Source organism: Scardinius erythrophthalmus (genome assembly GCF_964197995.2).
Source record: "Scardinius erythrophthalmus genome assembly, chromosome: 3".
Classification (NCBI taxonomy): domain Eukaryota; kingdom Metazoa; phylum Chordata; class Actinopteri; order Cypriniformes; family Leuciscidae; genus Scardinius; species Scardinius erythrophthalmus.
The window spans coordinates 53,047,544-53,074,938 of record NC_138223.1 but is presented as its reverse complement, the minus strand read 5'-3'; the positions used below and the strand labels follow the sequence as shown (position 1 = coordinate 53,074,938).

Below are 27,395 nucleotides of genomic sequence, written 5' to 3'. Positions count from 1 at the left end.
CAGAGTGAACACGGTGAATCTGACTGCAGTAGATGTGAAAGATATGAATAAAAGTGATGTTATTTCAGCCAGCGCACATACCTGTATTTACTTCCTGTTTTCGGGTCAAAGTCCACAGTAGTCGATTGTCGAGTTCACGCGCGTGATCATAGGTAACTAAGCAACTCGTTTGACTTTCACCATTTGACAAATATGCAATTTATTAGCTAAAATAGTGTTATGAGTCGGTGTCGTGGAAGTGGTGGCAAACACTGAGTGACAACGAGAGAAGATCCAAGTGCAGTTTATAACACAATCCAAAGTTGTGGTCCAGTAAGCAGACAGAAGGTCAGAGAACAGAAATCAGTCCAAACAATCAAATCCAGAGAGCAAGAAATGAACGAGAAAACCAGGACACGGCAGAATTTAAAAACCAGGAAAATAGAAAACAGGGGAAAACGCTCAGTAATGCAGTGAACCACAATACAAGACTTCACGATGAGACAAACAACAGAACAGGGTTTTATAGCAAGAGACACATGGATAAAGAGGTGATGGGAAACAGCTGCACATGATTACACAGATGACAGACAAAGCATTGTGGGAAATGATGTGTGTAGTGTCAGTGGTAAAAGCACCCTCTGCTGGCGTTCAAGAGCACTCGCAGCTTAACGCCAAATAGTGTGAGAAATAGTTTTGAGCCTCTGCTTCCTCTATTATTTCAGATAACCTGGAAGAGCTGAGATATAACAATATTTATTTGTTCATGTTTGACACAAATTCACAGCATATTTTTATCAAGAGAAAAGTTTGTGTCCATTAGGGCTAAAAAACATTTCCTGTTTTTATCATCACAACTGCAGGAGGCTCAAGGGTTTTGGTTTGGTATAGTAAATAGAGCAAATGAAAACCACAAGCTGAAGAAAATCTCATGATGATGATCTTTATCACACTGACCACAGTATCAAACCACCCTGCAAACACAAAAAGGACTGAGACACAAGCAAGTGTCTTTAAAGGAGAACTCCGGTCAATTTTAACATTGAGCTAATTTTTTTATAAATTTGGAGTGCTGTCAGTACAGAGAACAACGACAAAAATCGATGTTTCCTAAATCGTGTTATCCTCTTTTTTAAAATTCGCACCTGTTGACTTAAACGGGGCAAGTTTTAAACCTGCTTTTAGCCTCTTAACATCCTTGATGTGTCATTACAAGTGCCCAGCCATGTGAGTGATTCCTTCAGAGTGAACACGAGTGAATCTGACTGCAGTAGATGTGAAAGATATGAATAAAAATGAAGTTAATTCGGCCAGCGCTCATACCTGTATTTATTTCCTGTTTTCGGTCGAAGACCGCAGTAGTCGATTGTCGAATTCTCCACTGTTGCTTAGATACCTATGATCACGCACGTGAACTCGACAATCGACTACTGTGGGCTTCGACCGAAAACTGGAAATAAATACAGGTATGTGCGCTGGCCAAATTAACTTCATTTTTATTCATATCTTTCACATTTACTGCAGTCAGATTCACCGTGATCACTCTGAAGGAATCACTCACATGGCTGGGCACTTGTAATGACACATCAAGGATGTTAAGAGGCTAAAAGCAGGTTTAGTACTTGCCCCATTGAAGTCAACAGGGTGCAAATTTTAAAAATAGAATAACTCGGTGTAGGCAACACTGATTTTTGTCGTTGTTCTCTGTACTGACAGCACTCCAAATTTACAAAAAAGTGAGCTCAATGTTAAAATTGACCGGAGTTCTCCTTTAACCTAGTAAACATACTATAATACAGTAAACCTGGAGATGCTCTTTGTTTTATTAACATAATATTCCTAACTTAAACAATACAAAGTTATTACGTTCAAAACACAGACACACTGTATCATTGACATGTGGACTCATTTTTTTCATTTAGTTTGATCTATTTTTAAAATAGAAAAATTGTCAAATCACACATAAATCATTTGTTGATCATAAACATGTTTCAGTCTTTTCCTCAATTCATCACTTTCATTAAATGTTGAAGGTGAATTACTGAATGATCAGCTGTTAGTCTTTATTGTCTTCTGTTCATCTTCTGTCTCTCTGTTCAGTCTCATGTGTCTCTCTGTGGGTTTCCTGAGTAAGTGTGTTTAATTAAACTGAACTGAGACCCTCAGCCTTCACATGTTTTCTGTGGCTTTGAGCTGGACGGAAAAAACTGCCTGTTCATCACGCAAACACACAAACACCTCCAGTGTTCATGAGAAACTTTCTGAACAAAACTTAAGCTCAGATTAAAAATCATTTTCAAATCTTTGCACATCACAATAATGACAATGCATTTAAAATTAATATTGATCAATTTAAATGTAAATATTTCAATCAGTCCTGAGAGTAAGAAAGTAAAATGCATAATGAATTATTCAGATTTCAGACTCAGACTTTCTCCCTTGCAGAGTACAAACTTTTCTCACTGTCTTTTATGATAATAATCAGATGATTTCTGAATGTTTCTCTAGAATCTGGAAACATTGATTTCATCAGAATGAAAACTAGATTATGTCTCCCTATATGTTAATGCTGTTTTAATCGATTTAATGCTGTGACAATGTTTTACATTTCAAATATTGTGTAAAAAGAATCAATTTACTATATTTGGACAAACAACAAGAAATTATAGCATTTTTATTTATTTTTTACAGTAAAGGTTTAAGCAGTTGTAACATCAGATTTTTTTCAAAAAAATTCTTTTTACTAAAAACAGAAAAAGAATGAACTGAAAACTAAATCAGCAAAAGTATTGATCAGCAAGTTAAGAAAGAAATTAGAATTGAGCTTTTCAGCCATTTTGACAGCTCTCCTGCGTTTGATTGGACTTGTTAACAAAAAGCTTTACTTCCCAGATGACCAGACTAAATCCTTTTGAAGACAGAACTGAGATATATTATGTACAAGATTTAAATTTTCATATAGGCTATTACACATATTTACAGAATCTGTTTAATGGAGTGGAAAGTCTGTGACCATTGGTAATGAAAACGGATATCCTGTTTATCTTACACCTGCAGGAGGCTGAAGGGTTTCAGGGTTTGACCCGCAGAACATAAATAGAGCAAAAGAAAACCACACGCTGAAGAACATCTCAGGCCCTATCTTGCACCCAGCACAATTGACTTTGTACACCGATGCATGTTTCATTCCTATTTTGTACGCTTTTCCCTCCACAGAAGCACGTTGCTAAACTAGGGAATGAACTTGCGCTCCCTGGGCGGTTCAGCGCAAAAAAGGAGGCGTGTTCCAGCGCAAACAATCCCTGGTGCTATTTTACTGTCCCATAAAACAATTGCGCCACTGGCCAGAAAAAACCTAGTCTAAAGTCAGTGGCGCGTTGTTCATTATGCTATTTTAAGGGCGCATGCTTGACCATAATGTATAGTGTGCACAACGCGCATACACTTTGATTCTCTAATATACACAGAAGCAGCAGTTTTCGTTTTTGCAAATCATATTATTACAAACGATAGATAGTTAGATAGATAGATAGATAGATAGATAGATAGATAGATAGATAGATAGATAGATAGATAGACAATTTATTATAAAAGCATACATCTAGCTTACACATTTACCCACATTATTATATACCTGTTTAACCGAAGCTGATTTGGGTGTTTCTCCATCCCCAATGTCACTTCTCTCTATTTTACGGCCGTGACGAGAGCGTCGGTCTCCTCGGCTGTGAACCGCTCCTGGCGTGCGCCTGGCAAATCCGCCGTTATAATAACAATACGCCAAGGAATAAGCGCGTCTGCTCTTAAAGGGAATGTGAGATGTCGCTCTGATTGGTCTATTTCACGTTACGCCCAAACCACACCTATGAATAATGAAGCTACTTCAGACCAACCCATTTTAGATTTGCGCCGGGCGCAAGAGTCATTTATCCCGCCGGGAAAATAGCAACAGCGCCGAGACCCGCCCACACAGTTACTTGCGCTTTGCGCTTTGACATTTGCGTTTCAGATCGTTAAAATAGGGCCCCTAATGTTGTTAATCTTTATCACACTGACCTCAGTATCAAACCACCCTGCAAACACAAAGACATTTACCAGTCTTTTTATCTTAGAACAATTTTTTTTTTTATTATTTAACAGATTCTTTCAAACATTTTTTACATGAATGTACAGACTCGTCATTTCACTGTTCATCGTCTCATACATAATATCATAAAACAACATCAGAAACTTACATTTCACATTCAGTAATTCTGTTATATCTATATCTAGATGGACAATTATGTTAGTATATTGTATACTGTACGAAATGCACTAACCAACAAATGCATGACATTTAAAGGATTTTTACGGACATTGTTTGTCATTGAATTGTGGATTCAATGTTTAGATTTCAGAAAATTGTCAAACCACAAATGGATAATTTGTTGATCATAAACATTTTTTTTTGTCTTTTTCTCAATTCATCACTTTCAGTAAATCTTGAAGGTGAATAACTGAATGATCAGCTGTTAGTCTTTATTGTCTTCTGTTCATCATCTGTCTCTCTGTTCAGTCTCATGTGTCTCTCTGTGGGTTTCCTGAGTAAGTGTGTTTAATTAAACTGAACTGAGACCCTCATCCTTCACATGTTTTCTGTGGCTTTGAGCTGGACGGAAAAAACTGCCTGTTCATCACACAAACACACAAATACCTCCAGTGCTCATGAGAAACTTTAAGACTAAAAATTGTCTTTCTTTGCAACAATAATGTGTTTTGATAAACTGTTAAAAGACCATAAACTCACATACAAAGTCAAGAGACAACGTACCCAACTAAAGGCAACACTGTCACTATAATGGTGATGTTTTTGCTGGAGCTTTTAAAACATGAACATCTAAACTGTTCATTCTCAATAAGAACTTCTGTAGACGTCTGACAGAAATAAAGTCAGTCTGGTTAGTAATAAGTGAAGCTGGTAATGCTGTTTGTGGAGTTGTTTAATCCTCCTCTGCTGAGATCTTCACAGATTTAATGTCTTTTTATCTTCATCTGATTTAATTTAAGACTGTGGCTGAAGTCAGTTGTAGTTCTTGTGTTTCTCTTTCCTTCAGTGATTCTGCTTGTTAACAGCAGGTGTTCATAATTAATGCTCAATCATCACTTAATTAATCACTTAATTATCTCATTAACTTTAACACTGCTTCAGTGTTAATTTAACACTCTGTAGAGTGGGACCATATGTTCTCTGAGCAGTGTTGATTTTTCTGTGTGGATTATAAAGCTTGGAAAAGCCAGAATATTCTTTAATAATCGATTGTGTTTGGTTGAAAGAAGTAAGTCATATACACCTAGGATGACTTGAGGGTGAGTAAATTATGGGATCATTTTAATTTTTGGATGAACTAACCCTTTTAAAAATAATCTTTCTCATGATCTCCCTGTAACTAGTATCTCGTGTACAAACCTAAAGCAGATCAAAGAAAAGAATCAATATTCAGAGAGATGAGAAAGAGTCCTTTAACAGCTTTGAACATATTCTAATGTTTCATGCGTCTCATCATAAAGGTGTTTTAAACTTGTGTCTGTTTAAGAGCTGCTATTAAAGAGGTTTTATGTGTCAAAAGATGGGTTTAAATGTACGTGTCTCTGCATTTGGACTGGAAACTTTACAGTATTTTCTAGAAGCGTCACTTAGGTGTGGTATTTCCTGTTTTATTCACACCCTCAGATAAACTGAGATGACAAACTCTGTCTGATCTGTGATCAGTTATAAGTGAGTTAGTTGAGTCTGTAGTAAATGACCGTGGTGTAATCAGAGTAAAGCTCGTTCTTACTGACAGTGACTGAAGCTTTACTGAGAGACTCTTCATGCTTCTGGAAACTGACAGACGTGTAAATGAGCTCATCAGAGAGGATTGTGGGTAGTTCATCATGACTGTTAATCTGAGCATGAAAAATAGAGAGAAAATGTACAATAAAAGGAGAAAACATTACATAAGCACAACATATGTACAAACACACACACACACACACACACACACACACACACACACACACACACACACACACACACACACACACACACACACACACACTGTGACTCACCAATGTATTTTTCTCCCTCTTTCTCTTTTCTGATGTCGAGGTTCTTCCTAATTACCCAAAACAAAATGAATCAATTAGTAAAACATAGAGCAACTAGATCAAACTGGAGACGAACAGCAGCATCTGAGACAGAAACTCATTGAGATTTTACTGTTGCTCATTGAAGCAGAACAGAGAAACTCAAATAACTTTAATTATTAATTTGTTTCAACAGATAATAAATGATCAAACCTCGTCTCTTGTGTCTTAATTTACACACAGTCAGAGTGAATCCACCAATCAGCAGCAGACTCACACACACACAAATAATGATGATCATGGAGAAACCTGAAAATAAAGCACAAACACACACACAGTGCTTATTAGAGAACAACTAGATACACATGAATTAAATATTAAAATGTATAATGTTCATTTTCAGCCCTTTTCTATCCGGCATAAATTTATGTTTTCACACTTACAGTTTATTAAACATTGTTTTAAAGTTTTTAAAACCTTGTTTTAAAAACATTTTATATTAATTCAATATTTATAGAACTCTGTTTGCAATGTTTGTCATAAAGGTAGTTTAGTTTAGTTTAGAACTAGTTTAGTATGGTAAATGTTCATGCTTTACATTTCATTTATTATTATTTTTTATGAACCTGAATTATTCTGCAGTAACAAGAGTGTATTTTAGTCTCTTCTGCAGACTTACACATAAAACATGTTCTTCTTCATCTGTCTCTGTTGAGTTTTGTGTTTCTTACTGAGACTCTGAACCTTCAGCTCATGTTTGTGGTTTTGAGCTGGTCTGAGAACAGCCTGTTCATTACAAACACTAAACACTTCCTGCATTGTAATGTTGGTTTATGTTTTTATTTGTTGAGTGTCACTGTTAATGTCAAATATTAATGTCAGTGCATCATTAGATGATGCTTATAAGAAAATAAAATCTAGTGTTGCAAGTCAAGATGATGTCACATCTTTAATACACAAAGACATTTTGTAATACACAATTTTTTTTAATTAGTTTTTGTTAAATTTTCATGCTTAATGCTAAAATAAAATCTTAATAGTCATGCTAAGAATAGTTTGACAAACATAAAATCAGCCAATTATATTATTCAATTTTCTAGATTATCATAGTTTTAAGTTTTCATTTATCACACTTCTGACTTGGCTACACATAAAAATTAACTCTGCTCAGAGCACATAAGGTCCCACTCTAAAGAGTGTTATTTGTAACTCTTAATCAGAGTTAAGTTAATGAGATAACTAAGTGATTAATTAAGTGATGATTGAGCATTAGTGATGAACATCTGCTGTTAACAAGCAGAATCACTGAAGGAAAGAGAAACACAAGAACTACAACTGACTTTAGCCACAGTCTCAGATGAAATCAACTGAAGAGAAAAGAAGACATTAAATCTGTGAAGATCTCAGCAGAGGAGGATTCAACAACTCCACAAACAGCATTACCAGCTTCACTTATTACTAACCAGACTGACTTTATTTCTGTCATATGTCTACTTAAGTTATTTTTTAAAATTAACAGAGGTTTAGATGTTGATGTTTTATATGTATACAAAACTATTTGGTCACCATTATGGTGATCTGTGTTTGCTTTAGTTGGGCAGTTTCACTCTTGGCTTTTTATGTGGCTTGTTAGTGGCTTTTGTAACAGAGTTTACCAAAACACATAATTTGTTGCAAAGGAAGCCAAAAAACAAAGATGATCAGGTGATATATTTTCCAGCATCATAAAGTGGAATAATTCACTAATCTTATTCCTGACCAAAAGTGGATATTTGTTATTAATAGACTACATCGACTGATGATAATTTATTGCAACAGATAATCATTCTGAATTTTGTTTTTTAAAACACATTATACATTTTTTTTTATCCTGGTTACAGTAATTTATTGTAAAATAATACTCTTTAGTCCTCTAAATTCATGGTAATGGTTCACAGTGTACGTATGTGAAGTTGTGAACAATGAATTTACTTAAGCTCAGGGTAAACTAGTCCTCTTTAACCCTCTGGGGTCTGGGCTGTTTTTGGGGTCCTTGAGTTGTTCTGACATGCCCTTACATTTGTGCTTTTTTCAGTTGCTTATAAACATATTAAAGGTGTAAATTCACTCTATAAAGCACAAACAGGGCTACCATAATATGTGAGCCACGTGTATGTACATGTTTTCATTTTTGAGAGAATAATGTTTATGCATGGTTATTGAAAAAACTAAAAACTAAAATTTCTGAAATAAGGCCACAAAACACATAGTAAATATGTGTCAATAAGACTTTTGACTAATGGATGTCCTCGCCTAGTGTTTTTTCTTCAAAATTATGTGAAAATAGTCTTGCTTTATCGTTCACATAAAACCATACATTGATTTAAATTGATGTAAAACAGGTTTTGCTTGGAAAGCCAATATGCAAGGGGGCGTGAACGAGGAGTGGTTTGTCCCACCCACTCTGCATACACTGTAAAAAAATACTCTGTGGCTTAGTAAATATTACAGAAATTTTTAACTTTATTAACTTAATAAAATCTCTGTATATCGTTTACTTGATTGTTTGAGTTAAACATACCAAAATAATTGAGTAAAAATCCAACAGTTAATTTTATCTAAAATTTACAGATATATTTAAGTTTTTTTCAATAAAATAATTTAGTATTTGACTAACCAATTATTTCTTTATAATATACTTAATATATATGTGAAATTTCTATCAAAATATTTGAGAATGTTTAATTAAACTGATCTGTTTCAAGAAACCAAAAAATTACTTAATTCAAATCAATATTATTAATATATTTAACACGCTCTTAAAATTGAGTAAGTTTACTCAATTAAAACAATGCCCCCCCCCTCCCCCACCCTCTGACGTGACGAAAACTCGACGGTTGGAGTGAGCGTGGCTGTTTGAACTCTACAGTCTCCAGAACAACAGCTCTCTTCTCAGCGTCGCAGATTTGGTGCATTTTCACTGTGAAATTCAGGTTGGTGTATGTTTTATTTTATCTATAAAATCATTACTGTGCTTTAAATCATATTTAATGCAAAACAACATAGCCTACAGAGGCGTAATTCGACACCTAAACGAGACGAGAGCCGCGTTTGTCTTTTTGGGGGATTGAAACGCTTTGCATAAACACATGACTGACTTTCATAATGATAATGAATATAATTATTATCATTTGGATGATAAAATGTCCTCAGAACTATCACTTTTTGTTTATTGGCAGGTTATGTCAGTCGCTCGCAGTATATTTCGGCTGTGCCTCAGACAGTGACTGTGAGTGAAACGCAGGACGGTGGTATGAAGTTCAAAGTTCACCCGCAGAGCGCGAGTCTGTCTCCGGCACGAGGACCAGCGCAGATTCGGTGGATATTGGATAACAGAGTGGTTGATTACACTTGAATTAGGCTACCTGAATGTTTAAATATTTCATTTTTACTTGTTAAATAAGTTTAAATGCAGGCAATATTGTATACATGAAAAAACAGTCTAAATTGTGCTGTATTGCTGTACTCATTGAAAATAAAGGCCAATGTAATGTATAATGGTGGTTGTCTGGAGTACTATTTTACAAAGGTTTAGAGAAAATAAAAAAGTTAATATTACTCATTAATAAAAACAGTTAATATTACTCATAAATATTGTTTTTTTAATGTTTAAATGTTAAATTATTTCTACTCAATTTTATTTGTTAATGTACCAGATGCAGTTACTCAGATTTACTTAATTTTTTTACTTGCATTTACTCAATTCATACAGTATATTTCATTGATTTCACAGCTTTAAAATTTACTCAATTTTTTTTAGTGTAAAAATGTTTCACCAATAAAATTGAGTAAATAATAGTTAAACTTTTTACAGTGTAATGACTCTGCATAATTAGCCATTCATTCAGGTGTGAAACTGACTGAGCCACAATGCAAGGACAAAAGATATATTTAGAAGACTTATATTGACCATTTAAGATTTTGCTTACATCTATCTTGTAAATATGTTTTGCTATTTTATTAAAAAGGTTACAATTACAACAATAATTACAATTTCAACAATATTTCAAGTGTACTCTTTCTTTGTAAAAAAAAAGATTATAGGCCTACATTTTATCTATGTATTCATTACTTTCATATTTCGCCTGACTGTAACGTTGTTTTCATGAAATATTAGGGCAAATTGTTAATTTGCAGTTTAATACGTTGCTTTATACAAATAGCCTACATTTTATTTCAGCATATTTCAGTCGATTTTTACTCATCTCAGTATAGCAATACAGTTTGCTAAAACATCATAATTCATTCACACACGCGATTTAAATTTAAACTGTCTTTTGCGAACTGTGGTAAACAGCGCGCATCTCTGCCGTTCATTCATTCATAAACAGAAACCCAATTCTCGTGAGAAGGAAAAAAACTTACTAGTATTCCTCAGCTCGCTCCTCGATATAACTGCACTTCTGAGGGACATTTTCCATTATTATTATTCCTCACAGCGGAATAAGGTGTAAACAAGTAATGATCTGAATAAACTTGTGTGTTTTCTCGAGCTGATATGGGGGCGTTCACAGGATTGCGCGGATTGCCTCAGCCATTTGCGTTTGAATAGCGTGCACTCTCCGTGGGCGGAGTCACATTACATCTGAATCAGCTGTAATTAGCTCGACTGGAATCGCTCTCTTTTAATACAGATTTCACAAGATGAGAATATTTGTTTTTTATATAAATTACTTCATTTAACAGAAGAGAATTCAAGCTTCATGCCTGTGGGTCTGTATGCCTGATTGACTGAGTATTCGCTGAGTTATTGTTCATTTTCGGACGCGTTTCAGAATGGACTACACTGACAGAGAGAAGGCAGAACTCGCCTCGTGTTTATTTTTCTTTATTTGGCAAAAAGCACAACACTTTGTTTTTATTGTGAGTATACACAAAAATAATACACATTTAACAGAATCGATTGATGTATGAAACTTGTTTTGTAAAATCAAAGTCAAAAGAGTATTTCGGGTCTCAATTCAACTCATTAGGAAAAAAGTGAGCAGATCACGCCGGCGTGATTGCCGACCTCTGAGGGTTAAATATGCCTATGTAAAACATCAGCATTTAGGCTATTGGTGTGTAGTAGTAGGTTTATCATTTTTACTCAGTGAGAACAAGTTAGTATACTGATATCTGGCAGTTTAGAAAGTGGTCAGATGTTCATTCAGTAAGTGCTGTAAGTTCAAAAGTGAATAATTTTATATAAGGTTTTTTTGCCTCGTCACATTGATGCACCACTGCTGAAAGGCAGTCCAATGCTAGCAATCATATTTTATACACCAGAATACAATGGTGTGGTTCAGAGTCCTGCACAGGTTTTGTTTGGTAAACCTGTAGTACTTAACAGAACACGACCCGTTATCCAACAGCAGCCCTAATTTTAATTCTGACCCGACCCGTTTGACATAAAGTTTGATACAGAGCAGGGTCAGCAATCTCTCGAGAGCCACACCTGTGGATTTTTAGACCTGACGTGCCTCAAGAACATTCCGCTGAACGTCTTTTCCACACAAGCCTCAATGCAAAAAAAAACAACCTTCCCAGTGTGGGCCCTCGAGAGAATTTCGCAGGTTGTAGAGTTGTTGCTGGTGAACTGTAGGTCCCCGTACACCATTTGCCCCACCAAAGAGGACAACACCAGCCCGCTCCAAATCCAAATCCAGAGTCATGCCAGCCCATCCCTGCAAGCTGCACAGAGGTTACGCTAGAGCCCAATGCAAACTGTGGAGATCGCCCTGCAGCGATGAACAAGCCATAGAGAAACTGCGCCAGACATCGCCCCGGAGCAGGAGTCACACGGAGAGTCTGACCAGGTGCTTGAGCCAGCAACACCGTGCCCCGCCCACAACCCTGCCACTGTTGATGACTATGGCCTGGCCCCTGGAAACTTTTTGGAACTTTTTGAGGAGAAAACCCCCTGTCTCTCTCTGCCCCCACTGATCCTTCCCAGCCTAGAGTTTCCTGATTTCCCACTGGTCCCTCCCAGCCTAGAGTTTCCTATGTTTCCTGAGTGCCCGTCCAGCCTCCCACATCCTCTTCCCAAATAAGCCAGTTCCACAGGCCCACCTTCACTGTTTCTCTTCAGCCACTTTGCATCTCCTCCTACACATCTCGGTGAGGATCTGCCTCAAATCTTCAGGTTATCAGCACAGCCTAGTTCAGAAGATCCCCTGGCTCCGCCTCCAGCCTCTGAACCCATCGCTCCACCTCGGCCTGTCGAACTATCGGCTCCTCTTTGGCTCCACGGGGATCCCTCGTCCCTCCAGCTTCACCTTGGTCAGATGTCGTTCTGCCTGCGCTTTCGGCTTCACCTTCCCTCTGGCTTTGCCTTGGTCCTCGGTCCCTGTCCCCACAGGCTCCGCCTCAGTCCTCTGGCTCCACCTTGGATGCTCGTCGCTGCGGCTCCGCCCTGGTCTTCAGAGCTATTGATGTCACGTGGGCTCCACCTGGGTCTCCACCTCCAGCTGCTCCATCTCCGTCCATCCATCGTCCCCCATGTGTCGAAAGCCAAACCTTCACTCCTCCCTCCCTTGACACCGCCTTGGGGCCTAGACGTCTACCAGAGCCTCCTTTGGACTCTTTATGTCACTCTTTGCGCCTTCTGGGAGGGGGAGCTTCTGTAACATGTAAATTGTGTTTTTCCCTTTGTGTCTGCCTGAGCACTAGTTTGTCTCCTAGGTCACATATCAGTTAATAATTATGTCCAGGTGTTTTGTGTTAAGTTAAGGATTACTCCCTGTGTTTATAAGCACTGTTTTTTCCTCTGTTTCCTCCTGTACTTAATAAAGACTGTTTTAAATTATGCTCCTATGTTGTGCGCATTCTTGACACAGCCACCTGTGACAATACCCAGAGAGTAGCATTGTTTCGGCCCAAATCCAGCCCACATCTGGCACTTGAGGATAACTGACAAATGCAGCGTGGAATGATGGCGTTTGGGTGGACCACTCTTGTTTGCCAATGCCACATGTCAGCCAAGAGCAAAGAAATAAACTAGAACTGGACCTTATCTGAGCCACAACACCTGTGTATATTAACCCTCTGGGGTCTGAGCTGTTTTCTGGGCCCTGGAGGTGTTCTGACATGCTCTGACATTTGTGCTTATTTCTGTTACTTGTGACATTTTCATGGCTAAAGTCTGATTACACTGTATTCAGCACAAACTCTGCTACAATAATATATCAGCAGCATGTATGTAAAAGTTTGTAGTTTTGAGATAATGACATTTATGCGTGGTTTGTGAAAATACAAAAAAAAAATTCTCACTGAAATAAGGCCATGAAACCCATACTGATTATTTCTTCATAAGACTTTTGAAAATTGTATCACGTAGCCTAGAATATTTGCTGCAAAACTATGTGAAAATCATCCTGACTGCTCATTCAGAGAAGACAATATATTGATTTAAAATTTCCAAGTCGTGTTTTGTGTGAGAAAGGCCCTATCATTCTGAGCAACCTTGCACAAAGAATGAGGAGATTTAAAAAAGAATGGCTTTTTGATTGTTTGGATTTATCTACAACACAACATAATCCAAATATACACAACAAATATAAAAAAATCACACTATTGAAAACAATAATCCAAAGACAGAGACCTTTGTGCCATTCCTAAAAACATTGTACATACTTTTCATTTCCAAGGTAACGTGCGCGTTCGCGTTCCATGTGGAGATTTGCATGTGAATCTCTTTTGCGCGAGTGGGCGTGGTCAAATTAAAAATAATTAGCAAGCGTTTGAGAAGCTGGACATCTTGTTGGTTTTATACAAATTACTTAAACATAGAATATTTGTTTTCAGTTTGAATCCGATCATTTAAAAGTACACACTTAAATGTTTATAAAGGTATATGGCTCATAAATGTGTGACAAGTATTCGCTGAGTTTTGTTTCAGTTTATAGACGTGCTCAAGAAAAAAAAGTTCACCGCGACGGGGGACAGAAAGCACACCCTGTTTATTTTCTTTATTTTACAAAAGCACAATGTTTTGATTTGATTGTAAGTGGACACATACAAAAGTAGAAATATCACAGATTCTTTTTTCATATTTCTCTTTTCTGTATGACCATAAATGACGGAGAAATTTAAGTTTATAGTACTACTATGTGAAGAAAATCCAGCAAAACGCGCCGGCGCGTTTGTCGACCTCAGAGGGTTAAATATGGAGTCATCTCAGCCTTAATAAGCCTGTTAACAAGCAGAATCACTGAAAGAAAGAAGAGAACTGAAATAGAGCTGAGCAGAAACTCAAGAACTACAACTGACTTCAGCCACAGCCTTAGATGAAATCAACTGAAGATAAAAGAAGACATTAAATCTCTCAAGATCTCAGAAGAGGAGGATTAAACAACTCCACAAACAGCATTATTGCGGACCCACCTATAGAAGCACATTACTAACGCGCACTTTAAATAACAAAAAAATAATAACATTGCGGCATTAAAGCCCATGTTGCAGGTTAGAGTACACAGTAAGCCAATATATAGAAAAATAATGTAGAAACTAGATTTAAATATAAACATATACTTATAAAACGCTATTAAGGCTTCTGGAGTCGTTTTTGTGAGAATTTTTTACTTCCGCATTTGAAAATCGCTTAACCGCCGAACCTAAAGTGACGTAACATGAGGTAGAGCGGTCAAAGTAAACAATAGGAAAGCAATGGATCGCAATGACAGATCGGAAAGCTGGGGGAATTGTAGCCTAAATGTTTACTCGTATGATATATATATAATTCATATATAATTGATATATATGATGATATCATAATTTATGAGCCTGATATGAAGCCAAGTTAGCAGGACAGGCCAGGGTTAGACAGAACAACGGTGAGTTGTGGTGTTGAGGAGAACAGGGTGAGAGAACAGTGTTAGTTTATAGATGTATTCACGTTAGCCGACGATATGTATAACACTATGCTCAGATCACAATACTGTACAGATTATTATCATCATGTATCAGGCAATAGCAAAGCTAGTACTTAGACCCTTACCTGCATGTGTTGTGTGTGTCAGCCATTTATAGGAGACAGTTTCCAGAGGAAGAGGGACTTTATAAAGGCTTTGAATTGACCCATTTGGTGACGATGAATAAAAAAAATTATCACAATCACAACTGTCTTACTGTACAAAAACTTTATATGTAGAAACAGCCAACACAAACATTAAAGTCGGTTTGTACAGATTGAAAATGAATTATAGAACATAATATATTATATTTATAATAATAATAATAATAATAATAATAATAATAATAATAATAATAATAGTGTCGGCTGCAGACTAATAACAAACACATAAATGCATTACATTACAAGTTTATGTAGGATATGTTAATGAATTAAATTAAGACATGGCACATTTTGTAAAACAGATGTACAATAAGTGATCTCTGACGGATCTGTGAACATCATGTTTCCCGCTGGCGGCCTAACCACATTCTGAGGGCGGACCGTCACCGGGCGACCCGATGAAGGAGCCGGGACAGTGTGCACATATCACCGGGGTTATAATGATTCGGTCTATAGTGAACGCTACACACTACCGCGCTTTTCAAAGCAGAAGCAGAAGTGAAGTCTCATCTCTTACCCGGCACAAAACGCACACTGGCACGGAAGATCGCACCGTCTTTTTTCTTATTCGGAAACCTGTGGACTCGATGTCCTGACAGGCCATAATTCACAATCATTTACCACAACGATGATTAATTGAAATACAATAAGCACAGAATCATTGAACACTGAATCATGACTGCTCCAACTGAATACCAACCTATCTCTGCACTGAGCGCAAACGCAGAGCCAAACGACTACCTCATGTGACGTCATATGACGCGATGGTGGAAAAAAAGCGTTTTTTCAACACGGTCAAGGAAACTGTCACGTTTTCTATTAAATTTGTGCCCTTATGTCTTGCAAAACAATTTTTAATCCTGCATTTACTTTTCATATGGTATTTTCATACAAGGTTATATTAATAAAAAAAAAAAAAAAAAACCTGCAACATGGGCTTTAACTTTAGACCAGCTTTCAGTTGGTCAATGGCGCAGTCTATTTCTTTTGCTTCAAAATATCAATAATAATGTGCCAGAACACACCTAATTTTCAGACCAGCTGCCCATGGGCACACAGATGGGTGCAAATGCAAATGGTAATACTGTGGAGAATGTGGAGTTGTTTAATGACGTTGGAGACATCAAAATGTTTAGATGTCAACCAATTTTTCATTTTCAACCAAAATTTGACGAGGTTACACTTTTAGCTCACTGTGAACTCACATTGTGATCATATGGAGAGAGCACTGTGAGATCAACATGTTGACTGGGCTACTACCCTTCAATAGGAAGGAGTTTTTCCAACACTTTCTGCCTCTGATGACTTCCAGTGTCCCTCCAACCCTTTAATGGAGTGGAGTTACCACCAACCGTCTGCCTCTGATGGCTTTCGGTAATACACATTACATTAATAAAAATCATATAGGAGCCTATCCTTGCCTTGTTTTTGAATAAATAAAACAAATAGTGTAAAATACATTTCAGATAAAGTTTTTCTTAATCTTTCCCATTGGCCAAATAGTTTTTTTTTTAATTGATTTATATTTTTCATGGAAACAGATAGGCCTTGTTGTGCATTATTTGCACGAAACTATTTTCTCAGACAATCTGCTATTATCATGATAAGAAATTATCCATGTAGTTAAAACATTAAAACACAGCATGCCAGAGGAAAAGTGTTCAAAAGCATTGCATCCACAACAAATATTTATATTTATTGAATGTATTTTTATTATTTTATTATTTGTATTATTTAATAAAATAATAAAAATACATTCAATAAATATAAATATTTGTTGTGGATGCAATGCTTTTGAACACTTTTCCTCTGGCATGCTGTGTTTTAATGTTTTAACTACATGGATAATTTCTTATCATGATAATAGCAGATTGTCTGAGAAAATAGTTTCGTGCAAATAATGCACAACAAGGCCTATCTGTTTCCATGAAAAATATAAATCAATTAAGAAAAAAAAAATGTACCAAAAATGTAAATTTTTTTGTAACTTCTCAGTAATGATTTTATGTAGTTTAAGTGTTTAACTCCATGAGAATGGCATATTTAATCTAAATCTTTATGTAGAAGTAAAACATAGATTCAATTATAATTTAATTTATTTAAACTGTTATTGTGAACGCACTGTATTTATGATTAGGACTCATAATGAAGATTTACGGTTTTACTTCATCTGTGGTTAGATAGGCTATATATGCGTCAGTTTCACTAAATGGCCCAACGTGCTCGCTGGCGCAGACATTTGAGAAGGGATGGATATTTGCTTAAGTGATATTCTTGGTGAGTGAAATTATATTTGTATTATCTTTCTGTGTATATATCATTTTATTTAGATTTTCTGTCTAAAAGTGACCAAAAAGACATTTAACTCCAGCTCACCATCGGTGTCGCCAAACTGCTCCATCTCCAAAATGTTTGTACGCATGGGTCAGAGTTTGCGTGCAGGTGCACAAATTTTCCCGAAAATCACAACTTGTGCGTCAGAACTGGCGTATGCTTCTTTCAAAGCCTGTTTTGTGCATGTGCAACGGTTATAAATGAGGTCCCTGGTGTCCCACACTCACGTCTGAGTGCGTGCGTAAACACACCGTCTCTCTTCCTAATTCTCTCGATTCTTTCAACCAGAAAACCCTAACCAAAAAATGGTGTATTTAAACATGTTTAATCAATTTAAATTTGTGCAAAGTGTCCGTGCAAAATCAGTTCCCTTTCGTTGTCACTCCGAGTTACGTCGGATGACGACGAATGGGGTTTCGCTTAGAAATCCTATCATCTTCGAGTATTAAAACACGAGCCAATGGCAAAGAAATGCCATGGGTCTGCGGAATTTGCATAGCGTAACTCCGCCCCGCCCTGGGGGTATAAAGGAAGTCGCTGGCAACATGCAGATATGTTTTCGCTTCGGAGCCAAGTTCAGTACTTCACTCCACAAGCCTTTTGAGTGTCATCTCAAATCTCTTCGAGACGAGCGGCTCTTCAGTGTGTTTGTGTGACGGCGCTTTCCAGCGAGATCGCATTTCCTGCTGCTGATTTGTGCAGTAATCTGCCGACAGTGAGTGTGTTTCTCCCTGGGCGCTTCAGCACTCTGCTGAGCTTTTCCACTCTCTAAAAGAGCTGCACGCGGCACGTCTTTTTCAAGGCGGTTCGCCCGTGTATTTTCTGGATGTGTGTGCGCACTGTGCGGTCATCTGCCTAACGGTCGCGAGCGCTGTTTTGCGTGTTGGGCTTAATCACGCTTGGCAGAGCTCGTTGATGAGTCATGTTTTCATTGCGGGAACATGACCATCGCGATGTTTATAGATCAAGACTCAATGATCTCCATGTGAGTAGAGTCCCCTCTGCCACACCCCAATTTATCTCTTCCTCGAGAAGGGATACTTTGGCTGGTGGCCAGGGTGATCTGAGGGTTTGGTGTGGCACAACAACCGACGAGTCAATTCCTCGGGCCACACCCCCCTCCACATCGCAGACCATGCACTCACAGCATCACAAGGCGGGCTTGATTCCTCTGGAAATGAAGTTTCGACTGCGTTGCCTCCCACGGGAGCGCCATCGTTGCCGGGACCGAACCAGAGCTGTCAGCCATGCTTTCCCGGGCAGCTGAAAGCATCGGCTGGAGTGGCCCCGCCCTCCCCCCGAGCGCTGTAAGCTTCTCCCGGACGTGCATCAGGACGCCTGCGCTGCGCGAGACTCCACGTGACTTTCGCGGCTCGCGGGTGTCCTCCGCCTTCGCTGCTTTCGATCGCACGGTGATCATGGTCTGTATGTTCCCTGTCACTATCGTGGCACGGTCATGCAGTACTGTGTGTCGCCTGCGCCTTCGATGCAGTGCTGTCCCGGGAGTTCTGTCGAACCGGCCGCAGTGGAACGCTAGTCCTTCCCTGGCCAACCCTGGCAGAACGGGGAAAATTTTAACCACGCCCCTATGCTGGGACGCTATGCCTCCCATGCCCGGCCTGGTTGTTCCGCCGCGCACACTACTGACCTCGCTCTCGGGCGACATCGGTACCTGCGTGATCCTGGGTCAGGTGATGTCCACTATGTGGTCCAGACATGGGCTTAGCCAGGTTGATGTGGTAGGGTCTGAGAATTAATTTTCTCAGCTCCCCCATGTCCCAGGCTGAGCTCTTTGGCGGTGTGGCTTCGGCCACCTGAAGCAGACTCAGGTTCTGTACCGATGGTCATCCATCCGTGCGGTCTCCTTAGTCTTCTTCCCGCCAAGGCCCCCTCCATGCGGCTGCTCCCCTCGGGCCTTCACCAGCTCTGAGTAGGAGGAAGTCGCAGGAGGGTGGCGCTGCCCGTCTCCGCCCCTTAGACTGCCACGTCAGCCTAAGCAGCACCCTTGAGGCGGGCAGCCTGGTCGGCGGGGTGTGGTTGAGGACTGCGCCCAACAGTCTTCGATCACTCCAGAAGCGGACTGAGGCTCTGCACTGACGGTCATCCGTTGGTGTGGTCTGCTCAGTCCACTTCCCGCCGACGCCACCTCCATGCGACTCCTTCCCTCGAGCCTTTACCGGTCCGAGCACGAGGAGGTCGCTGGAGGCTGGCACTGCCTGTCTCTGCCCCTTAGCTGGCAAACACCTGGCTGAGCAGCACAAACCTGAGACAGGCAGCTTGGAGTTAGGGCTCAGTTCTTCAGGAGCTGGTAGCAGGACCACTCCTTCCCCTGCTGGAGGGCTGGGGCAGAATCTCTACAAAAGAACTGATGCTCTTTCTCTGAGCCCCAAGAGGCTGTGGATGACAGCACGCGCCGCCCACGGGCCACGCTCCTCTCATCCCCCTCTGTCGCCAGACCCCTGCCAGAGCACGCCCCCGTGGGACGCTGGTCCTCCCCTGGCCTTCTCTGGCAGGACGCGGCTAATGACCGTGCCCCCGCACCGGGCCGCTATGCCACCCACGCCTGGGCCGGTCATTCCGCCTCGCTGCACCCCCGACGGTACGTCTGTGGTTCGTATGACCCCGCTGGTGCACTTTCTGGAAGCCTGGCTAGAGCTTCCCAGACTGTCCCGCTGGGTCGCGAGAACCATCAGGCTCGGCTACGCGATTCAGTTCGCGCGATCTCCTCCCCGCTACAGCGGAGTCCGCTTCACTATGGTCGGTGGCAATGCCCCTGTCATGAGAGCGGAGGTCGCCACCCTACTGGCGAAGGGTGCGATCGAGATTGTCCCTCCAGCCGAAATGAGGTCCGGCTTCTACAGCCCTTACTTCATTGTTCCGAAGAAATCGGGTGGGTTACGACTGATCCTGGACCTGCGCGTCCTGAACCGCTCCCTTCACAGGCTGCCGTTCAAGATGCTCACGGCCAAACGCATTTTCGAGTGTGTGTGGCCACAGGATTGGTTTGCAGCGATCGACCTGAAGGACGCCTACTTCCATGTCTCCATTCTTCCTCGACACACACCGTTTCTTCGGTTTGCTTTCGAGGGTCAGGCATACCAGTATGCGGTTCTCCCTTTCGGGCTGACCCTGTCTCCTCGCGTCTTCACGAAGGTCGTCGAGGCAGCCCTTGTTCCCCTACGAGAACACGGGGTTCGCATCCTGAACTATCTCGACGACTGGCTGATCCTAGCTCACTCTCGAGATCAGGTTTGCGAACACAGGGATCTTGTGCTCCGGCACCTAGCTCGTCTGGGCCTTCGGGTCAACTGGGAGAAGAGCAAACTCTGCCCCATGCAGAGGATCTCTTTTCTCGGTATGGAGATCGACTCGGTCGCCATGTGCGCGCAGCTTACGAGCGAGCGCGCGCAGTCACTGCTGACTTGTCTTCGCCAATTCGAGGGCAAGAGTGCGGTTCCACTAAAACTGTTTCAGAGGCTCCTGGGGCATATGGCATCCGCAGCCGCAGTAACGCCACTCGGGGTGCTTCATATGAGACCGCTTCAGCTTTGGCTTCGCGATCGAGTCCCGAGGTGGGCATGGCAACACGGCAAGCTCCGAGTTCCAGTGACTCCGGCCTGCCGTCAGACCTTCACCCCGTGGTCGAACCTCAGCTTTCTACGGGCTGGAGTTCCCTTAGAACGAGCTTCCAGGCATGTTGTTGTATCAACAGATGCCTCCGCCACGGGTTGGAGTGCCATGTGCAATGGACATGCTGCCGCGGGCTCCTGGACAGGACCCCAGCGCCTTTGGCATGTCAATTGCCTCGAGTTGCTGGCTGTACGCCTTGCCCTGCACCGCTTTCGGGCGTTGCTCAAGGGTCAACACGTACTAGTCCGATCAGACAATACCGCCACAGTAGTGTACATCAACCATCAAGGTGGTCTACGTTCCCGCCGTATGTCGCAACTCGCCCGCCACCTCCTCATATGGAGTCAGAAGCATCTGAGGTCGCTTCGAGCCATTTATATCCCGGGACACCTGAACCAGGCGGCTGTCTCGAGTTCGGCCTCTCGCTGGAGAGTGGCGACTCCATCCCCAGACGGTCCAGCTGATTTGGGATCAATTCGGCGACGCACAGGTAGACCTGTTTGCCTCCCACGACTCGTCCCACTGCGACCTGTTTTATTCCCTGACCGAGGGCACGCTCGGCACGGATGCACTGGCGCACAGCTGGCCGCGGGGCCTCCGCAAGTATGCGTTTCCCCCAGTGAGCCTTCTTGCGCAGACCTTGCGCAAGATCAGGGAGGACGAGGAGCAGGTAATTTGGTTGCCCCGTATTGGCACAACCGCACCTGGTTCTCAGAACTAGTTCTCCTCGCGACAACACCTCCCTGGCCTATTCCCCTGAGGAAGGACCTGCTTTCTCAGGGACAAGGCACCTTATGGCACCCTCGTCCCGATCTATGGAACCTCCACGTGTGGCTCCTGGACGGGACGAGGTAGGTTTGAGTACCCTACCACCAGCGGTGGTGGCTACCGTCACTTCCGCTAGAGCATCGTCCACGAGACATGTTTATGCGTTGAAGTGGAACCTCTTCGTCAACTGGTATTCTTCTAAAAACCTAGAACCCACGAAATGCCCCATCAGTGCAGTGCTTTCCTTCCTGCAAGAAGGGTTGGAGCGAAGGCTGTCTCCCTCCACCCTGAAAGTGTATGTTGCCGCCATTGCCGCACATCATGACGCAGTTGATGGTAAGTCCTTGGGGAAGCACGACCTGATCGTCAGGTTCCTGAGGGGAGCCAGGAGATTGAATCCTCCTCGTCCTCCCCTCGTACCCTCTTGGGACCTCTCAGTGGTCTTAACTGCCCTGCAGAGTGCTCCCTTTGAGCCTCTGCAATCAGTGGAGCTTAAGTTCCTGTCAATGAAGACAGCGCTCCTGGTTGCATTGGCCTCCATCAAGAGGGTAGGGGACCTGCAGGCATTTTCGGTTGACGAAGCGTGCCTGGAATTCGGGCCGGCTAACTCTCACGTGATCCTGAGACCCCGGCTTGGATATGTGCCCAAGGTTCCTACCACACCCTTTCGAGACCAGGTAGTGAACCTGCAAGCGCTGCCCTTGGAGGAGGCAGACCCAGCCTTGGCACTGCTCTGTCCAGTACGCGCCCTTCGTGCTTACGTAGACAGAACGCAGTGTTTCAGGACCTCAGACCAGCTCTTTGTCTGTTATGGTGGGAAGCTGAAGGGAAAGGCTCTCTCCAAGCAAAGGTTGTCTCACTGGATAGTGGACGCCATTGCTTTGGCTTACCAGCAGCAAGGTCGACCGTGCCCCCTTGGTGTGACGGCCCACTCCACTCGGAGTGTGGCATCCTCTTGGGCTCTAGCGCATGGCGCCTCGCTAACAGACATCTGCAGAGCTGCAGGCTGGGCGACACCTAACACATTCGCGAGATTCTACAATCTCCGAGTAGAGCCAGTTTCTTCTCATGTACTCGCTTCAACTAGCCGGTGCTAGATTCTGCTCAGGTGTCTTCGCTTGCTCGCCATTCCTCTCCACGGACGGGATACGTGCGATATTCCTCAGGTGAGCCTCATAAGCCCTGAGTCTCCTCCAGCACTGACGACGTCAACGCCAGAGTTATGCCACTGGCAGCTTCGCGCTTGGCTAGGTGTCTCCATGTGCATGGTTCCCTTCGGGCGACCCCCACATGTGTATTCCACTGTAAGCCTCTTTGAGCATGTGTCTTTCCCTTGGCAAGCCACCTTGCCACCCCTGGGGTTGAAATATTCCACCTGCGGCTGGACACCCCAGTGTTACTCCGTATGCAGCCCTTCGGGGTCATATGTGTATTCCAAGTCCCCCCCTTCGGGTTGGGCATGATTGCATATTTCCACTGGATATGCTTCCCAGTGTACCTTGGTATTCCTGTGTTAAGTAGGACTCCTTCGTCCGTACTAGTCTCAAGACAGGGAGCTCAGACTTACGCAGGGCACTGGAAGACAGTCGAGAGGTGGCGTGATTATACGGGAACCCCATTCGTCGTCATCCGACGTAACTCGGAGTGACAACGAAAGGGAACGTCTCGGTTACGTATGTAACCCTCGTTCCCTGAGTAGGGAACGGAGACGTTACGTCTCCCTGCCACTTCCTCTGTACCGCTGGAACGCCTGAGTTCAGTCTCGGCTCCTCAGCGAAGACATATCTGCATGTTGCCAGCGACTTCCTTTATACCCCCAGGGCGGGGCGGAGTTACGCTATGCAAATTCCGCAGACCCATGGCATTTCTTTGCCATTGGCTCGTGTTTTAATACTCGAAGATGATAGGATTTCTAAGCGAAACCCCATTCGTTGTCATCCGACGTAACGTCTCAGTTCCCTACTCAGGGAACGAGGGTTACATACGTAACCGAGACGTTTTTGTGTGTTTGTAGTAATTGTTGGTTTGGTGTGTTTGTTACTCATTGTAACATGGGGGGGGGGTTGTACAAATACATGTACATTTAGGGACTGTAGTGATACAAATTCCAGGACAAATTCTGCCAAAAAGAATAATAGGGTACTAAACTATGTACAAGAAAAAGAGAGCATGTGTTGTGTGATATCTCTGCGCCCAAGTAGCAGTGCTTCGCCTGTGCTTCCCTCTAATATAGTCCCAAGTCAATATCTGCCTAGGAAATCACCTAGTGTTAATCTGCATCGCTATTTGTACTCATTGTGAATATGCAGGCCACAAGAAGTAATTAGGTGGATTTTTTTTTTTTTTTATCACTTTTACTCAGGACATGCTAGCTGGCAACAAAGGATTCCATTCATTAAGCTAAGCTAAGCTCGCGCCGACCCTGTCAAACTAAAACAATGCATGCACTGAGACAAAAATGCATTTGCCCACCTATCTAAATGTAGGAAAGAAGGTGAATAAGCCCTATTTCAAAAAACGGTGGAGTGTTCCTTTAAATCTGACCCAAAAGCAATGGAGAAATAATAAACTTTAACCTTACCCTTTTTAACAGTGAGAGTGACTTTAGTGGTGATGTGAGATCCACACCAGTATATCCCAGAATCCTCTTCTCTCAGATCAGTGATGTTTACAGTAAAGACTCCAGTAGAAGCTTCATCATTGAAAGAGAATCGATCATCTCTGATCGTCTCCAATGAAACTCCATCCTTCACACACATGGAGGGTTCATGTGCTTTGCAGAAGCATTTCTGATGTTCATCATGATGTTTGCACTGGATTGACACGTCGTCTCCTTCATACTTAGTCAAGTTCAGCTCTGGAAATATTAGAAATATAAGAACATCAATTCACAGTCATAGTTTCACATATTCAGATGTATAAACCTTCCTCACCCTCGTTCATGATGACGATCAGATGAGTGTAAAGATAATTCACGTCTCTCTCTAATGTCCCTGCACACCAGTATTTCCCAGCATCCTCTGCTGTCAGTCCAGTGATGGTCCCAGTGAAGACACTTGCAGTGACGTCATCATTCAGAGTCAATCTGTCAGTCTTGGTCTCTTTCTCTTCTCTCACTGTCTCATTGAGAGTATTTCTATCTCTAGTGGAGCACTTCCCCTTACAGAGAGACTTTGACTTAGATTTATAGATTGAATCATAAGGGCAGAAGATCTCAGCAGATTCTCCTTCACGTCTCACTACTGGAGCCACTGCAAACAAACACAGACATTTAACACACATGATTCTGAATATACTGTATTTACTACAATGAAATCATCTGAATTCACTCACTGAAGAGGTTGAGCTGAATTTTGGTGGTCAGGGAGATGAAAGTCAAATGTGTGTCTCTGGTTTCTGCTCCACACCAGTAAACTCCAGCATCTCTCACGCTCACATTACTGATGCTCACTGTAAAAACTCTCTCTTCATTTCTCTCAGATGAAGGACTCATTTCTGTCACTGCAGATGTGCTTATGTTCTGACAGATGTGATCATCATCCTCTTTGCAGAAATGAACTTTATGTTCCTCTGGGATCTGACAGGTGATGTTGACTTCTTCACCAAGATGAGCAGATTCAGTCACAAACGTTGCATCTGCAATCCAAAATAAATTTCATAAAATCTGAACCAACACTTCATGCATGCCAGATTAAGTATTTCTGGTTCCTCACCGTCTCTGACGAGCAGCTGAAGTTCAGTGAAGCTCTCAGTATAGTGAGACACATTCACTCCACATCTGTATGTTCCTGCATCTGCAGCTTTCAGCTCTCTAAAAAACACCATCAAGACTCCTGCTCTGGTGTCGTCATATAAAGAAACATCTCCATTCTCCATCCATTCATCCTGAACTCCTGGATTCTTCCTCTCTGAACATCCATCTGATTCTTTACAGATGTATTTTGGCTTGGTTTTGTGTTGAGGATGTTCACACTTGATCATCATACGACCTCCTGAGTTGCCAGTCGCTCTAGACACGCCCACTTTAGCTGTCAATCACAAATATCTGACTGAATCAGTGTCTTCATCAAATGTGACATGTAGCAAATACTGAAGAAGCAAACACTGACTATGTGAACTTACTAGATGGCATTGATAGTATGACTCACCCATGATGTGCAGATGAACAGTATTAATAATGGAGTAACTGTACGAGTGACCGAAGATCGAAACTCCACATAAATAAACTCCTCCATCATCTGGAGTCACAGCAGTAATTCTCACACTGAAGAGGTTTTTATGTTTGTCATCAGAAATACTAATTCTATCTTTCCTATACCATTTGCTGTAAATCATCTCAAAAGAGTATTTTCCTTCTTTGAATATGATCTTGGGATCATTAATATGATTCTGTGAATATTCACAGCTGAAGGTTGCAGTTTCTCCAATATTCACCATCACTCTCTTTGAAGCTTTACAACATGAATCTGTAATTCAGAAAAAAAAAAAAGAAATAGATTCACATATATAAAAGCTTTGAAATGTTCCACAGTTTTACTAAACACAAACTTTAATCTTAATATGACTGACCTTCTTCCACATTCAAAGTCATATTGATGGACCACTGGTCTTCAACTGCAATCTGGTATCTTCCAGCATCATGTTGGTTCAGTTCTCTGATGTAGATCACGAGTTTTCCCTCATTGTTTTTAAACAGTGTGAATTGTCCTTCCTTAATCCATTTATCATGTGTCCTATTATGTATTATTGTTCTCCACTCAGGTAATTTGGCCATATATTTAGCGGAGTAAGTGGACCATGTTTTCCGAGAATCAACAAGAAGACTTCCTCCAGAATATCCAGTGACACTGACGCATCTCACTGCACCTGTCAATCAGATTGATACTGTGATCAGAAACCTCATGAACAGAAAACAGCATCATTACTGCAGTGATGAAAGAGAAAAGCTCTGACCTGAGATCAGGGAGAAAGTGAAGAAGATGAGGAGGATCTTCATTGTGAGTTGAGTTCAGTCTTCTTTATGCTGAATGTTCTCTGTGTGAATCTCTCTGTCTCTACATCTGTCTGCTTTAGTTCCTTCCTCTTTCTTCAGCTCTTTATCAGTAATGATCAGCTTTACTGGCTCCTCCCACCATCAGCACTGGCTGAATATTACATTAATCACACTGAAAGAGCGCCACCTAGTGGAGGTTACAGTGTCTGAGACTGAGAGCTCATACTCATCTTCTCTACAGAAGGACAAATGACACTGAACATAATTCATAAGCAGTAATTTAATGTTCCACTAGAGGGCGACAGTTTAATTTACAAGTAATGTGTCTCTGTAAATGTACTGTTAATTCACACTATATCCCTGAAGGGTATTTTCTATAAAACGACAAATATTACCCAGAGTGCATTATTTTATACTGTATATTACTGTTTTATTGGAAAATGGTATGATACTGTCAGATTTTTGCCGTTTTTTACAGCAAGGTTTAACAGT

At 41.5% G+C, this 27,395-nt stretch overlaps 1 protein-coding gene across 1 annotated transcript; it reads right to left on the bottom strand.

Annotated features, from left to right (window-relative positions):
- Positions 1-5,739: 5,739 nt before the first annotated feature.
- On the bottom strand, positions 5,740-26,981 carry LOC308687963 (polymeric immunoglobulin receptor-like; the record flags this gene model as incomplete). Its single annotated transcript, XM_081360782.1, has 10 exons — positions 26,864-26,981; positions 26,480-26,776; positions 26,059-26,376; positions 25,624-25,938; positions 25,244-25,546; positions 24,844-25,161; positions 24,492-24,767; positions 6,298-6,393; positions 6,067-6,113; positions 5,740-5,904 (listed from the first exon to the last, which is right to left on the bottom strand). Exons 1-10 carry the CDS (start codon positions 26,904-26,906, stop codon positions 5,740-5,742), a joined length of 2,178 nt encoding a protein of 725 aa, XP_081216908.1. The 5' UTR covers positions 26,907-26,981.
- Positions 26,982-27,395: the final 414 nt, after the last annotated feature.